Below are 18,470 nucleotides of genomic sequence, written 5' to 3'. Positions count from 1 at the left end.
AAAAGCTAAGTCGGGTACAAAAGAGCCGTTATTAAATGAATTTTTGACAAAGCTGGCAAGAGAAGTAAGCAAGCCATCACTTTTCTTCTAAGCGGACAGTTTTTCAGAATTATTCAATAAAGGATATTTTACAAAAAATGGAATGAATTATTTTTGTTACCAACAACACAGTTTTAATTATGGTTTAATATAAGGTCCATTGATGAATTTTTGAAATTTCATTGCCTTCAATATTAATATACATAGATTTATGATGATTTGAATTTCTAACTTCATAATAAATAAAGTCTTTCGAGTAGTGTATTAGTATTATAACAGCCATGTTTTTCGTTACTTATTCTTTATTTTAATCGAAAAATAAAAAGTAAATCTCACAGTTAAGTATTTTGTTTGTTATAAAATTTAAAAAAATAATTAACTAGTGAGTTTTGAAAAAAATAATAGGCATTGCCAGTAGAAATTTTTTTTTTCGCTAAAAAGTAATACAGCCAATTTATATTCAACAAAATGATGAAACACAATACAACTTTTTTTATGTGTGAGAAATCAACACCATTTTATTATAAGCGAAAGACAAACGTATTAATTTTTAAGGTTATTTCCAAAACGACAAAAAGGTGAAAAAATTAAGGGCAGACGGATACAATCCCGAAATTCTGAACTCAGTAAACTCTAAAAAGAAAGGGTTTTCAGGAATATGGGTTTTCAGGATTTTAAGTTTTTGGAATTCTATGTTTTCGGGTTTATGGTGTCTCGGGATTTCGGTTTTCAGGATTCTGAGCCTGCCCCAAAATTAAGTGTTGTATACTTTATTTTGGGGCAGACTCAGAATTCCAAAAATATTGGACACCAAGCACCTACATATGTAGCATTATATTTTTCATACAAGTTTTAGGTCGTAAGGCTCTTAAATCTAATGATAAAAAAATATAGAAGTACTCACCTATGTCTTTGAGGTATAATTTATAAAACATTTTTTTTTTGTTTTTATAAAAATATCTTATTAATGTCCTGAGTTCGGACCATATTTTGAGAATTTATTGGCCAATTGGTACAAAAGATTCGAATTCTGATTACGGAATACTGGAATACACGTCAGGTTATGAACCTAATGGTTAATTTTTGGTATTAGATTTAATAGTTTCATTGTACTCCTGAAATAAACTTTAACAGTGGTTTCGAATATTCGGTATCCCTTCTATGGATGACCAAGTACCACTTCTTTAAACTATCTTTATGACTTACATGTTCCCCTGATTACAAAGCAGGCTTGAAGGTAAAATCAATCTTGATTAAACAATAATATTAAAGCTTTACTAAGCAAAGAACTCAACCAATTGTATAAACGTTGTAATTTATTTAGACTCGATGAATTGCACAATGTATATAAAGTTTTAAGAAATAGAGTGATTTTTGATATTCGTAGAGCAAAACAACGGTTTTATTCACCAAAATTAGACCCATCACTTGCCAAAGATAAACTCTGGAAGAGTCTGGAAGACATTGGGGTGGGCAAGCAAACCAACGAGAAACATGTATCTTTTCAAATGTGGCACATATGAATTGCACTAAAGTCGAAAGCTACGAAAGATCAACATTTTTTGTGTAACTGACTGATTTTTGTTGTAATTTGTTCGCGTTGCTGAAAGGAGGAAGAAAATCTTTCTGTGAAACCTAAAGCAATTAACATGTTCAATTAACACAAAGGAAAGCGTTTGCGTCAGTTGCGCAGCGAAAAATAAGAACAGGTTTTTTCTTTGATAAAAAGTAATAACGTTTATAATACTTGTTCTCAAATACATATTATTGATTGCTATTTATTTTTATAAAAAAATGCATTATTTGTTTTAATACAAATTAAAAGTTTGAAATTATTAAGCAGTGTGTTAAAATGTAGAAATGCAATTAATTTTACTACAGCTCTTAAACTATCGTATCGCAAGTAAAAATGTGTAAAGTTAACTAATTAAAAAAAAAGTTGTTTAAATGCTTGCGTACTGATTAATTTTTCGACAAAAAAAATAGATTTTGTAATTAAATATCATCATTACAACTGGATTGCAACAAAGTGTCACAATTGTTTTTATTTATTTTCATTTTCAGCTTCTAATGAATGTAGATTAAAATATTTAATAATTTTTGTAGTATGTTGTGGTTCAAAGGTTAAAAGTACCAGATAAGTGAAAAGAGTAGGAACTTAAAATTGATAAACCAACAAAAAAAAAAAAAAAAAACTACATCATAAAACGACATTAATTTGAAATGACCACTAGACGAGACTATAAATAAAACATCTTTTTTTTTATACATTTTGTGAATCTAATATACATTCATACATAAATTCACTTAAAGGTTTTTTTTTTGTTGAATCTGAATCACTGATAAGTTGGTTCAATGATTTGTGGTGTGCATGAGTGCATGTGTACTCGAAGATTGTCTTGTTTTGTTTACATAGCTCTGAATACACATTTTGGGAAATGTATGATAACAACATGCTGCATGCAACAAGATTATAATAATCAATATCTCTGATACATTTCGGAGTAAACAAAAAAAATCAACAGAAAACAAAAATACAAAAAGGGGTGCATTTGATAAGGGAGGCTTATCTGAGTGATTAAGGCGACACAATCAATTTAAAAAGAAAATTTGGAAATATTTAATCTTTACTCAGACTGCTTTGGTGGTAAGAGAATTAGATACAGCGGGTCAAGTTTTTTATTCGTAGTCAAATAATAAATAAATATGACACTAAGATGATATGGAAAAAAGTGGGTCCCCTTTGGACAGCTTTTATTGCACACCTACGCTAAATTTCTGATTTTACTCAATATTTCTTATTAGGTATTCATCTCTCGCCTTAAATACATAGCTACATTTTAGATACCTAAAAGACTTTTGATATCGTTTTTATATTTGCGGTTAAAATTCATTCGGCGCACGGGGTATGGTGTTATGACATTTTTGGATTTTAAATACAGTTACCCGATATGATTGTTTATTGTTTTGATTATTTTTTTTTAATAATCAAGTTGAAACTGATTCTCTTTATACCATCAAAACAATTATAAATATTTATTTAATATATTGTAAAAAATGATAGATCAGAATATACAGGATTTGTGTTCTAACAAAAAAAAATTTCTACCGATGGTTTAAGAAAATGCTTAGGAGTCTTAGGATTTTATTTTTACAAGAACATTCCTTTGTAACTGCGTTTAAATAATGGTGATATATTCTTTGGTTGCTCAGAAATTAATTTTTCAAGGCTGCACAACAAGTTAACAAAAAAAAGTTAACTGAAAGAAGAATCATCGCTAAAATTTTTCTTCAAATTACACTGGTCGGTCAACAAGGTTTTTGCTACAGAAACCAAAATATACTTTTGGAATCCGAAGTTAGAAAAATTCTATCACATCACGTTTTTGAGATATTCCCGTTAGAAAATCGGAAATGGCGTTTTTTACCAGTTTTCGAGGTTAATTCTTAGCAATTTGTTAGTTATTTAAATTTCTAGAAGAACTTTCTAAATCCGTTTAAATCTTTTGAATATATCTCTTTTCTTCTTCGAAAAATCATAAGTTGAAATCATTGTGTTTGGTATATCTCATTTTCATTTCCTTTAAATCTCGAAAAGTTCTTTACCAATCGCTTTCAAATTTTGACAAAACGTTGGGTTCCTAAAAGTACTTACATTGCTTTTAACAAGAAAAAAAAGAGTCTGTGTACACATGTACACGCGGGTGAAGTTATACTTCTCACTCAGTAGGTATATGTAAATGAATTTCATTTGATATTTTTAATTTTTATTGTTAAAACAATTAATCCGCACTTCGTTTTTTACATTTTTATCAAGTAAACACTAAAATAATTCTTCCACCTTAGTTGCGTACATGTTGTGTTCAATTTATTCTGTGGAATTTACAACTTCCAGCATGCAACTTGCCACATGCAACTTACCAAATGCAACTTACCAAATGCAACTTGCCACATGCAACTTAACACAAGCAACATGTACCTGTACCATGTTTCATGCTACATGGTACTTGCCACATGCCACACTCAACTTGCAACATGAAACATGCAACTTGCCACGTGTTGTGTATTTTTTTTTTGCTGTACTGCAGCGTACTGCATTTTTAAATACTACAGTCCTGCCAACTCTAAAGGTGAAACGACAGCCCTGCTGCCCAGTAGTCGATGGCGCCATAATCCCTTTGACATTCTTGTCAAAAAGAAAATTTTCATACCCACCGTCCCATAAGAAGTATGACTTCAAAAATGTAATATTTTTCTGACTAGTAAATTTGTATGAACAACTCCCTGACACGGTGACTCTTTGCTGTATCTAAAAGCGATTCATCAACTTTACCGATACGGGATTGTAAATGGAAAGCGATTGGTAAAAAACTTTTAAAAGCAAATGGACATGAGATATATAAAAACAGAGTGAATTCAACTTATGATTTCTCAAAGAAGAAAAGATAATGAAAAGATTTAAACGGATTTAAAAAGACAAAATTTAGTTCTATTAGAAACGGTTAATGGCTCCGAAATCTTAGCATCCCATATTTATGTAAAATTTTGACATTAATTGAATAGTCATGAAAGGTAAACTGGTTTAATTGTTTAATCAGCTTTAAATTTGTTTTAATTATTTTGTTTGCGCCCTAACTGCGGGTCACTATGGCGTATGTGTAACTTTTTTATATTGAAAAATCTTATTGGTTAATACAAATTGTAAAAAATGTAAAATATGTTAAGTTATATTTGTATTTATTAATTTCACTTTTTAAGGACCTTTTTCATTTAAAAATACCAACCAATAATTTTGATCACCTTTTTAGGTTAAATACTCCAATGTGCACCGCCTTGATTAAGGAAATATAAGAAAATCCAACATTTTGTCTGCCGTGCAAATGTTTATCCTTACATTAAAAGCATTCTTAAAATCGCATTGTTCATTATAAACTACTTGATGCAACAGGGTTGTGCATTTAGTTTAATTAAATTTTATTTTTGTATATAAAATTTTAATTTATGCATAAATTTGCTTTGCATTCTTATTTGCATTTTATATATAAATTTACATTGTAAACAACGATCTTGATTCTTGAAGGTTTACAACAAAAGTGTTATTCACCATAAAATTAAAACACTTGCTAAGAATAAAACTTGTTAAGGTTCACAAAGTATGGAAATGTGTTTAGTAAAGAAACGGAAACAACTTTATTGAGAAAGATATAGAATATATTTCAAGTTTACATTTTTCAGAGATGATTTTAAATGCATGCTCGTGAGGTAAGATAATTTAATGCAAATTTAAAAGTTGTTTAAAGTAGTTGTTGTATAGTGTAGACTAAAGAACAATACTTTTAAAGGAAGCTGTTCATTCCAAATTAAGATGAGAAGATAAAAATTCAAATTTATTTTCGAACTTATAATTAAAATTAACGTATATATTGTTTCATAAAGTTTATAATAGGCTTTTATTTTTATTTCACTTTAATTAAATCAAACAAATATGACTCAGTTTTGTTAAATGAATCGGTTCATACCAGAAAAGACTATACGGGGCGACTTAAGAATACCCATTCCCACGCTTCAGGTCCATAAAGGCACTTTTGGGGAAACAGTTTTTTTTTAAATTATTTGTATCAATATCAAAATAAAGTGCACGACTGGGTCTTACGAACTTGCTCTTGTTCAAGTTCCTAGAATTTTTATACATATAAAAATTTAGAAAATTTATATGAAAACAAAAACATAAAATTCATTTTTCAAATGAAAAAAAAAAAAAACAACACCTAAAATCAAATTGAGCTCCAAAAGAAGTATTCAATTTGATTCATTTTATCAAGATGTAATATTAGAAAAAAAAATACAAAATCGTTAGAGCCTTTTTTTTAAATAATTTTTTTTGAAAAAAAAATTGTAAAATAAAATTGGTAAACCTTTTTTCACTAATCAACATCTAAAACCAAAATTTATATGTATAAAAAAAAAACAAAAATTTATTTTTCAAAAAAAAATTAAGTCAAAAAATAATTTCTTTATTTATATTAAAATTTATAAAAAAAAGTAATATTAAAATTTATTTTTAACTGATAAAGTTTTTCGGTCTGTATTCAAGAACATTTCCAACATGGCCGAAGACCTCAAATTCAAGTAAGACTACTCCAGCCTGAAGGGTTTTATGTTCTATTAAAAGTAGGGATTGGGAAAACCGACCGGTTTAAAACGGTTTCGGGTTTTTGCTTCGGTCAACCGGTTTTTTCGATTTTTTTGCCCTACCGATTTTAACCGTTTTTTGCAAAAATACCGAAAAACCGAAAAAAACTGTCTGAAAAAAACTCTCATTCCCAACACAATTGTAAATTGTCATTCATATTCAGCTCAAAACATAACTCAAAACTCCTACTTAGGGTGAGTTCAGAGGATTTTCTTTGAAAATTTTTTTAGAATTAGGTTACCAAATTAGACAATTAATTGACAAATTGGAAAACCAGTTTTTTGGCCCGGTTTAAAGTTGGCCGGTTTAACCTAAAGTAAAAAAACCGGAAAAACCGAAAACCGGTTTTTGTAGGTACTAACAACCGCCATCCCTAAAGTAGGTATGTATAATTTCCGTGTTCGACTTGGAAACGGGTATTCGATCTTCGATTCATCTTAATCACGGGTTTTTTGTCGTTTTTTAAACATACGCAAAAGGTGATAGTTTTTAATACAAAATTATGAAACTCTATCGGATTTTTTTCTTTTTTCAAATTTTAAGAAATCCATACCTATGTAATTCTGGAAAAAAGTCAACAGCCCCTACAACCTTTTGAGAATATTCGAGTAAATTTAATAATCTTATTGCCAATGCCAATAAATTCCGAATAAAGATTCTTAAGTTCCAAAGAAGGGATTTGCGCTTTCGGGAAAGTTTAAGTAACTCAGTGATAGTCATTTATTTTGGAGGAAAAAATAACAAGAATTAGTGCATAGGACTTCGTTATACGTTTAATATTTTATTTATGATCTTGTTGTTTAACAATTATATTCTAACTTAAAATCAACACTAAATACTAACAATCATATCACTATTAACTTGTTTATGCTAACAATCGCACAAGTATGTAAAAAATTATAAAACTTCACAAATTTAATTTATTAATATGCTAAAAAATTTTAAACAATAAACAAACCTAACATTTATATGTTAATCAGTTATAAGTAGTAACAACAAGATGTCTATTTTTATCTTTAAAAAATTAACAAAAAACAAACAACTCAAATGTTGAAAAAATATTTAAGCCTAAAGAGAGCATTTTTATGAATTGAATGAAACAAAAACTTTAAATAGGTTACTAAGCCCATTACCTATTTAATTTAAAATTCACATCACCCGTTATTATGTTTGATATATTTTTATTTTGATTAAGACATTCTCGTCACGTATTAAGCAGTTGTTGAAACTATAATAGGGTCTCTTTTATCAACAAGAAAAAAAAAAAAAAAACAAAACAAAAAGTAAACAAACTTGTTAGAGGTTATATTAATAAATAAATCGTTGTGCATTATTTTTTTTTCTATTCCATGTTTGTTCATTAATATAATATCTTCAATCAACAATCTTTTGTTCTTTAATAGAAAAAAACCTATATTATTGCAATATCATTTGATTTGTATCACTATTTCTTATCGATAAAATAACGTCTTGATGTTCGAATTCATAGAAATTTAAATTTGTGTTGGTATTATTTCTTCCAAACGAATGTGACTTGATACCCAATAACTTACCTTTCCTCGAAGTATCGTGAACCAGCTGATCCAGTTTACATAAAGCGCCGTCCCCACTACAGACAAAATCAGCCCCAATCCCCCAAAAATCCACTCTCTACTACATAAACGGCAACTCATGTTTTTTTTTTTGTTTAAAATTTAAAAAAAATAAAAAAAATAACTTTAAAAACAACACTTCGCTTTTTTAGATCATTTTGTTGTGTCGTAAATCATTTGAAATAATATTTCGCACCCACGACAATTCGAAGATCGGCCGAAAGAATCAAGGTCAGATTCTTTTAGCATCCGCACATAAAAAAAACTAATTTGGATTGCGCAGATCTACTTCCACTTCATAGAACTACTTTCCGATATCCGATCACTATAATCAATAGAGTTTACGACACTGATCTTGTCGCTGATCATAGACTCTCTCAAATGCACGTGTTTTTTGTTTCTTATCACACAAAATCGATCACCTCTCTCTTTCAGAACTCGATTATGTTTGTTGTTTTATAAAAATAGCTCATTTTTGAAAATTACAACAAATTTGTGGTTTTTAAAGTAAGAAAAGAGTAAAAATGTATTTAAATTGAATTCAAAAATTTACGCGCCTTTATGTAATGTTTTATAGTTTAGTTTTGCTTTTTAATATTTTTATTGAACAACTTTTTTTTTGTTGTTTGTTTAGTAGAACGCCGCGCGTCTGGATTGCTTGGCATCCAGTTTTGTTTTGACTCTATCGCACTGCCGCAAAACATTTACTTAGCGCTATTAAGGGTATATCTGTGTATATACAAATACCAAATACACAATATCGTTGGTTGATAATCGTAAAATAGCGACTCAACACTCAAAGTTCTTCCAAGTTGATTTGTATGGTAATATTACTTTTTCCTACGAGGGGCATGTATTGGTTTCATGAAAAGATATAGTTGTGGGTATTTTGTAACTTCACTTATAAACAGCATTGAGCGTGTAAAATCCTTATAGTCGACCTTATCACGAATTCCATACGTATCGAAAATTTGCTACGATTCCCCAAAAAAACTTTCCATTACGGACGGATTCCGTGATTGTTTTTTCGGGAATCGTAGCAAATTTCCGATACGAATTGAATTCGTAATAAGTCCGAGTAATGAACTTCGAAACTTAGATTTATGGTTATCTCATGGATTCTAATTCTTAACGAAACTGGACGACCGCAGGCACCAGCTTGTAAATAGAAATTAATATTGGTTCACCCAGTGCAAAGTTATGTTTAACAAACATAAATATACAGATGAATTGATAACCTCCTCCTTTTTAAAACAGTTCTGCTACCTTTTCAAAAAAGATATTTTATATTTATTCTCCCTTCTAAAAAAAATATAGAAGAAACTTGAGATTTGTGTAGTGCCAAAAGGACCCAAAGGAATCAAGGTCAGAAACCCGTGGTTAAGGTGACTTAAGAAAAGATGCTATCCAGTGTGGAATGTTCCACATGCATCACTGACTAACAAAAAGTTGCTAATATATTGTTAAAATTTGAAACTGAAATTTCAAATGAAAATATGCATTCACAGTTGTTGTAAAACGATCGAAATTCACAGATCACAATGATTTTCACTTATTGAATTAAAACCCCCGACACATGTGTCAAATGAATGCGATTAAATGCTTTATTTTTTTTTGTTCAAAAGTGGATACCTTAATCGAAATCTAAGTTCCGATCGGAACGGACTATCGTTTCGGAACTTTTTTCAAACGGATAGGACTGATTGCCATTTTGACAGGGCTTTCCAGAGTTACTCCTTTGAAAATGGCAATACCAACTAAGTATTTTTAATATTAAGGCTTTTCCATTTAATCTTCTTAATCCAAAGCCAGAACATATGGGCCTTTGTTAAAAATTTCAGAGTGATGACTATTTACAGAACATATTGAAAAAATTAACAAAGACGGTGTAGTCGTATTTTTGAAAAAAAAAAAAAAAATAATAAAATAAAATTAGCTTTACTTAGTGGTTCAATGACCTAAAAAATTAATTTCAATTTCCCATCTATAGCGGATTATTCTTATTCAATTGCTGCGCTGTATCGGCCTCTAATGGCGTTTTTAAATGGCAATCTTGAAGCAAAAAAAAGCTTCAGATTCTTCGGACTAAAAAAACTGTTCAATTGGGATTTCATAAGAATAGTCATGCAGTCATGCAGACACATTTTGTATAATGGATAAATCATATTCAGCCCTATTGTGAGCTTCACGTGGAATGTTTTCCGCCCGGAATATTTTTGTTCGCCCGGAATTTTAAATGCTATCATAAGTTTCACCCGAAGGGAATTTACATTTCATAGTTTCTTGTTTGCCACAAAAATTTAGGTGAGAGAAGAGCCTTCGAATACCTCTCATGTTAACTGAAAAAAGTTGAAAATACAGGGAGATGTTCAAACGTGAATAACTTTTCACCCGGAACTTACAATAGGGGAGAAGTGAAATTCATTTTTTCCGTGTGGAATCATGTTCACGTGAAACTCACAATAGGGCTAATTGATTTGTTATCACCAGTTCTTTTTTTTTTTGTAAATCTGTAACTTGCCCTGTAGTACCTTCATTGAAAATTAAAACAATAAATTATGAAGATAAAAACAATTCCTATAAAAATTAAAAATCTAAAATTAAAACTATTAAAAATATTAATTTATGAACGTTGAACGTGATAAATAGCTCTTTTATGTTTTTTTTTTTACTTTAATCACATTAAAGTCAAAAAGCTTTTAATTTATGAATTGAATGTTCGTTCATTCATAGCATAATAAGTACTATATTGGGACAAATTAATTAAATCTTTTCAACAGAGGTTGTAAGCTTTTCCCCATTATTAAAACGCACTTAATTAAACAAACATCCGTAATAAGTTTGTGAATCAATACGTACAATGCATCAGGTTTTTAAAAACAATCGTAATTTCTGTTTAAATAAATGCTATCTTACAGAAATACTTAACCACCTAAAAACTAATACATCTAATAAGACGTTTATGGCATACATAAATAAATAAATCAAAGAAAATATTTCTAAAATTAAAAACAAAAGAAACATAAAGTCATTGAAAAGCTATGTACAAGTAAATGCAAAAATAGATTTTACCTTCAATGACAATAATTTCTGAACTTAAGTTCAGATTTTTTGCCTTGAACTCGGTCTTTATTTGTAAATTGATGTCAAAATAATATTTTATACGGTATTAGTATCATAGAAAAAAAAAACACTAAAAGTCACTTTTATGATAGTTTTTAAAGCCAAGATCCTAAAAGACAATGGAAGAAATTGTGACTTTTTGCTCGTGGTCATAAAATCAAAGTACAAATAAGAAACGTGCAAGAAACATAAAATTCAAATTTTTAAAAACTAATTAAGAAAGTCCAAAGTATATTCTAGGGGCGTTACAATGTATTCATAGATTCTTCTAAACAATTAACAGATCACCTCATCATTGATTTTAAAAGTTTTGCAATTAATAAAAATATACAATTACAAAATAACAAAAAAAAAACTATTACTTTAATGCCAAGTTAGCAGGTTGTCAACCTTGTTTTAACGTAGAGTGCTAAATTAGCATATTTTTTTGTATTAACTATAAATGTCAATTAAAAATATTGATTGAATTTGAATAGAAAAGATTAAATCATTGCAAATTTAAGATGATTAATATAATCTTAAAGCAAGTTCAATTGAAACTGCTAGTTTTTTCTTAATTACAGTCGAACCTGAAAAATATGCTAATTTTAAAATAGGTTTATTTTTGTTTAAAGTTGAAAGTACAAATTAATTCAAATAGGTACCTTTATATCAGTAAATCTAGCTAAGTACTTAAAAATCACGTGTAGGAAGAAAGTAATCTCTATATTTTACTCATTTTGTCATAAATATAATTCTTGTTACATTTTATTTGCTGCACCTTCAAGTAGGTATGAGTTTAATCATTTAGCTAGGTATAGACCTAAAGGGCTTTGTTGTTTTCATTTTGAAATTTTTTGATTAAGTGATAAAGAATATTGTGAATGATTCACAAAATATCGTTTAGCAAAGCAATAATTTCATAAGCTATTGAACTGCAGTTCCAACGTTATCGTAATCTTTAAACAAAATGTATCTATTTGCACACATTGTTTATTAAAATTGCCAAGTGATGTAGATGCCATTAGTATTACAATATAACTTTTGGCACTAGCAAAATGTAGTTTACGCTTTTATAACCCAAGCGTGTATGTAGTAAAAAAGTTTATACAAAACTCTAATCCATTCCAGGTGTACGTTTAAAGTGGCAATGACCACATATTTTTTTAATCAATGGATTTGTTTGCTGAAAGTAAAAATTTAATACTTTCATCTACAGGATTTGGTTTCACGAACATTTATTTTATGACGCAAATTTTAATGGAACACTATTTTTTTTAAATAATACTGGCCGTCAAAATTGATTTTTGACTGAACTATACTTTTTCAAAGGGGTTTGGTAGGCCGAACTTAAATTTGAAGTTAAAAATATTATATAACGTCACATTTTTGAAACACTACTTTTGAAACACTACTGTTTTTGAGGTTATCCTTTAATGTGAGATAATTTATTTCAATAAATTTAAGATCGGTGAATATGAATCTTCTTTCAGAAACTGTTTGAATATTGTCGATATCCCTTAAACTGTACGAAATATTTAACATAAGTTAAAGTTAGCTTATTAATTTTAACTTTGGATTGACCCTCTGCAGGCACACCTCTTTTTTGCGAATTTGGTTTATACTTTTTCATGTCGCTAGAACTTTTTTCGGTTTCAATATTTTATAGAGATTCATATATGAAATTAATGTAGAATATTCCGAGGAATTCGAATATTGTATTCAAAATTTCAAAAAAAAAATTATTTTTACCCTTATAATGACACTTTTCTGTGACGACTTTTTATTTTTTCCTGCCAAATTTGCACCCATGTGCCGACAGAGGGTTAAGATTCAATTTATTCACACTCCATTAAATTTAAAGTCGCCATTTAAAAAGGGAAATTTTTAAATTTGTATGCGATTTGACAGATTTATAATTTTTAATGGAGATTTTAAATACTATGGAGAGTGAATAATTGAGCCTAAGTTTTGTTAGTCTTTGGCTTATTAACTTCAACTTTCGATATCTCAGACAGTATAATATAAATATCGCAAGGACTTTAACAGTTTTTGAAGTAAGAAAAACATTCTTATAGACACCTTTAAAAATAAATTACGCCATAATAAAGGATAACCTTAAAAACAGTAAAAAAAAACGTTTTTTTTTGTATTTTCTTACGGTAGTATTTCAAAATTGTTAAAACATTTCTGTCTTGAGTTCGGATTCCAGTTCAGCATACCAAAAACCTTTGGAAAAGTATAGTCTCAGAAACAATAAATCTGTGTTATCCACCAAAAATAATACCAAAATTATAGGTACATTTTCTTTAAACAAAATATGACTGCCTTAATGTTGTAATGATAAAATGGGGCGGATAGTTATGAACCTGGCTTGTGATTCTAATGGCACTTTCGCTTCAGATTCAAATCCCTCAATGAGACAGCAAAGTTTTCCTTTTGTCATTTCAGTTTCAAACCTTATTTAAATAATTGTTAGAACGTCATCATCGTTAAGTACTACTTCAAGATCGAGATCTTTGTCTTCTTTGACACAACAGTTAAATTACTCTAGCTAAGCGTTGTTTCTTTGAGCTTAACAATTTAAGGTACTCAAACCTTTGAAGTTACTAAGCAGTTGTTAAATTTCTAAGTTCTTAAATTTGCTTCATAACATCTATTGTACACAGTAAAAATCTATTGACAACAAAATTTTAAGTGCAATATTAAAAACCCCTCTTTTGTTTTTATCTTTTGATTAAAAAATTGTTGATATCATTTTCTGCCAATGTACAAAGACAAAAACATGTTTCAAAGCATACATAATATCCACTTTTATAAGTACAAATAAAAACATAGTTCACCAGCTGAGTTTATCAATTGTTTTTATGATATTTTTATGGTTTCTTATAATTAAGTAGATACATTTATACATAATATTTATTTTTAAAAAAGGTACTGAGAATTTGAAATGAAATTAATAAATGAAAATTTATTTTTCTTTTATCTTTTGAAATATGTACGAAAAAACGAGCTTTTTACATTCAATTACTTGTATAGCTAATATGATGAAACGACCAAAATGTTTTATAAAACTAAGAAAGCTCAAGCCATAAGTCAAAAGCTTTGGATTTGCAATACTACAACAAACACACAACTTATTTTGAATCCTAACGAAAAATAGCATTGCGCCTAAATGTATAATTGTTATTTTAACGGAAGCTTCAAATTGTAAAAGCAGTTGAAAACCGTTGCAAAAAGCTTTTGATGTCGTTATTTCTCATCGATCGTCAATGATTGAAATCGAAGTGAAATTTGATGATTTTTCCACTGAACTTTGAAACATTAAATTAACTATTATAAAAGTAAAACAAAAATTATATTAAAAAGAAACAAATTAAAACTTTTATCTCAATTTAAATCATAATGTTCATTTTTTTTAGTAATATACAAAAGGAAATAATATTTAAAAAAAAGATAAAATTATAGTTGGTACTTTGGTAGATCTGCTGGTCGTGGTAGGATGTATTTAAATCTGCAATAAAAATCAAAAGAGACACATGAGCACCGAAAACAAGAAAATTTACTTCGGAAGAGAGATAGAGAGGATAATAAAATAAAATATCATTCAACAACTTGTACGAATGCCGAAATAGAAACTTTATACGAACAGGAATACTCACACATCTTCGTATAATAAAACAAAATAAAAAGAACTGAACGCGAAAGGTTCAAGTCAACGATCTAGCCGCTAACGGAGAGTTAACCACACCCCCGAACTGGATTCCCTCAGAGGTCAACTCCTTCTATTTCAACACTATTTAACAAAAAAAAAATACACAGAGCAGGAGAACGCACATCCCCGTGTGTTAGTTAACAATCAAATACCCAGAGTTGCTTTAAAAATGAAAAAAAAAAATAAATTAATGTAGATTACGGGGCGTATACGCAACTTTTTTTTTTAATTTTATGGTTTAATGATGTGACTACAATTTTGTTTGATCATAGTAAGAAAAAAGATTTTTTTAAGAAATGACACGGGCTGGTTGAAAATAAGGTCAAATATAGCATACACGTATTAAGCGTTATACATTTTGAGGTTTCAACGTCTACTCTGTTTAGCTTTTAAGCAAAAAGAAACGTCTAAAAATAATTTAGTGGTCTTCTGAGCTAAAGCTTGGCTGTTGCGTCATGCAGCCTGTTTTAAGGCTAGAAATGATGTTTCTTTATAAAATTTTGTCTACTTTTTTTGTGTGTTCGCTGAGTTGTGAAATTTTTCTATCACTTCTTGACAGTTTTTTTTTATAAATAGAACGTACAAGTTAATTCAAAATTATCAAAAATTATACAAAAGGTACCTTGTAAAATTCCATAATACTAGAATTAAAGGATCAAAATAAAGAAAACAACGTCTTCTTTGTATTCCCGGTCAGAGTTTGCCAGTTCGTCTCGAAGACTGTGGGAACTTTAGGAGCTTCAAACTTTAAACCGGGGCGCATGACAAAAGTTAAAAACTTTTTCTCGAAAGAATTTTGATACTAAATCAATTTCAGGCATTATTCCGAAATATAAGATGCTCATTGGGAGGTAGTAGGTCAAAATATTGACTTCAAAGTTCTGGTATCGAAAATTCTTCTTTTTGAATAATAATTCTGCTTTTTTTTCTATTGTCTTTCAAAATTCTGCCTTTTGGAATTCCGTTTTAAATTTGAGCAAAAAAATTTATATGTGCATATTAGGCAAAAATACGTTTCAGAAATGTTACCGAATCGATAATGGTGTTTATTTTTTCAAAACAGCTTGATTATCAGCTCCTATTTTCCTTTACTCCTGGGCAAGTGTTTTCCAAAAAGAATCGCCCAACTTGCAGCAAAGGACGTTATGGCGAGGGACAGCACAAATAATATTTTTTTTTGTCAATGTGGATATTTTATTATCATTTGTTTTTTTTCAACTTGATCTCTCAACTCTGCATATTAACCATACATACTTTGACAGTACGTTCAGACAGCTATGAACTGCTTGTACCATATAAATGTTGAAAACAAATGTAATTGTATCATTAATGTAATTAGATCATTAGTTAAAACATGGTCACTGTGGCGTATACGTAACTTTTGTTTAAAGATTTCGTGTTTTCGAATGAGTTGACGAATTTTTTAGCTGGAATTCGCTTAAAAGAACACAAACTTTTTCCAAGATGGTTGCCAAACTCAAAATGGAACTGTTCCAATTCGTAGAGGCTTGCAAAAAAATATGGAATCCTGAAAAAATTTGCATTCTTGTAATAAACTAAAAATAAAATAAATTTTCAAGGAGGTTTTTTTAAGTTAAAAACAATTAGTCGCAGTTAATAAATGAACAAATAATAATTGTGTTAAAGCATAATTAATATAGTTTAAGTTTTATTTTTTTATATCAAAATAACAACAATTTAACAATGAAGTCTTTATAGTTTATTATAGTATAGTAGTTAAATATAATAGGTGTACAAAATAATTTGGTATATAAACTTCATTTTACTTCTACCAATAAAATTTGTATCTTGTTTTTTTTTTTGCAAATTTATTTTTACAATTTTCTTATAGATGTCTAAAGATCACTCTATACCGCAATATAGACTGGTAATATAAATTTATTTCATCGAATCAAAAGAATTCGATACACTGATGTGTTTTTTTTTTTGTTTAGGTACTTAACTTCCAGATAAAATACTGCATTTAATATTTATATCTCGATATAAATTCTATATTTATAGGATATAATATGGAAAGTTTAATTATGTATATGGCTACAAAATACTAAAACTTAAATTTTCTTATACAAACATTATTATAACAAATGCACTTAAATTTAGTTTCGATTTTGGCAAGTTTGCTATCGACATGGAATGTTCTTTTTTTTGTAATTCGTAAATACAAAAATAATAATAATTACTGCAAGTATATATTCACAAAAAATTCTAACGAGTATTTTAAAAGATTAATTCTTTTTCGTTTTTTCTTTTGGCAATGTTAAGTCTTATCAACTAGAGTTGTATTATTTTTTTTTTTTCTGATGGGGATATGGTTTTTAGTTTGAGTCTTTTTTTCTAAGGCTTTTTTTATTCGGACGGTTTTATTCTTAGGCAGGTTGCTTATTTGGTATAATTTTGACATTTGATAGATAAGGCTTGGTGAGTAGAGGAGATCCCTCTGGCTGGCCTTCGGCTTCGATAGCTTTTTTATATGAAGCTGAAAGCTCTGCTGTTGGTGCAACCTTTGATGTTGATTTTGGTTTGTTTGATGAAGGCTTGAGGTCTCCACGGAATTTCGATATGAAATATCCTGCTGGATGCCAACAGAGAAGGATCAATCCTAAAGCAAATGTCACTCCAGCAACAATATGACCAATTGTTAGAATTCTGGGTACTGCTTTTAGTTCATCTGCGAACTCTGGTGTAATTCGTACTTTTTGTTCAAACCAAATCAATGGGAAATATGTGCGAGGTACGCCTTCATAAAAACTAAAAGTAAATAGAATTTGACTTTAGAACACTCAGAGTTAAAAGTTTTAATTTGTGATACTAACCTCATATGATTGATAGGTTCGACGAGCATATTGACTTGAAACCGGGCTGCAACTTCTAGCGCTACACCAGTATTCGGTTCTAGGATCATATAAAACTCATGGTCTTTTTGATTTGGTTTAAGTCCTTCAGCTTGATTAACATATATAGGATCGGCATTGAAGAAATGTGGATAGGACATAAAGACAGGTGAACCGAATCGACATGCTGAGACATTCATTACTCCAGATGGAACGCATTCTCCTCCACAGAAACATTTGTTTTCTGGATAGAGTGTTCCTAAAATGAAAAGATAGGGATAGAATAAAAATAATATGATATTACAACTTAACTTAAATTAAAAAAAAAAAAACTTTTTTTTTATCTTAACAATGAAAATATTATAATTGAATTATGTAATAAAAGAATGCTTTCTTTGCTCTTTCTGCAGAAAGTTAAGTTGAACATGATCCAACAACAAATTAATGCTCAAAAAAGGAAATTGGATGTTATGCGAATATATCTGTTTTTTGAGCTACAATGGTCGGAAAAAGTATTTTGACAAAATGAACATTTTTCTAATTGATGAGAATAATCTGTAACGGTTAAACATAAAATAAGGAAGTTGACGGTTATTTATTAAGTATGTTATGGTGAATCTCATGATGGTCAATGTCAGTCATATAGTTGGTATTATGCTTCGAGGCTGCATTTTTTGTGTAAAAAGTACTAAATTTTGAGGGAAAAAAGTATTTTGACAAACGTTCTTTTTCAACATTGGTAATGTAAGGTAATGCATTTTACGTGTTTTAAGCACGTATACAACTGACAGACTTGTTAAGGCCCCATTTGTAAAAAATTGGGCAAAACGGCGGAAATTAACATTGAAATTGGTGCATCTTCTGTTGCAAGTCATAGTTTCTGTGTGTCTGTTAAAAAATCTGTAGAGAACTGAATTTATCGCGGGAAACTAAAAATTACCAAATATACAAACACAAAAATATAATTATGCTACTAA

At 29.1% G+C, this 18,470-nt stretch overlaps 1 protein-coding gene across 1 annotated transcript in view; it reads right to left on the bottom strand.

The window, feature by feature from the left end:
* LOC129906702 (uncharacterized) overlaps positions 1–18,470 on the bottom strand; it is a 35,526-nt gene that overhangs the window by 4,301 nt on the left and 12,755 nt on the right. The window contains exons 6-8 of the mRNA XM_055982587.1: positions 17,476–17,752; positions 17,035–17,410; positions 7,786–7,917 (exon numbers count right to left, since the gene is read on the bottom strand). Of these exons, the coding sequence (XP_055838562.1) occupies positions 7,786–7,917; positions 17,035–17,410; positions 17,476–17,752 (785 nt within the window). The remainder of the gene's footprint in view (positions 1–7,785; positions 7,918–17,034; positions 17,411–17,475; positions 17,753–18,470) is intronic.

Source organism: Episyrphus balteatus, chromosome 1, assembly GCF_945859705.1.
Source record: "Episyrphus balteatus chromosome 1, idEpiBalt1.1, whole genome shotgun sequence".
In the NCBI taxonomy this organism is placed as follows: Eukaryota; Metazoa; Arthropoda; class Insecta; order Diptera; family Syrphidae; genus Episyrphus; species Episyrphus balteatus.
The sequence above is the reverse complement of the archived record's forward strand: the minus strand, read 5'-3'. Positions and strand labels throughout refer to the sequence as shown.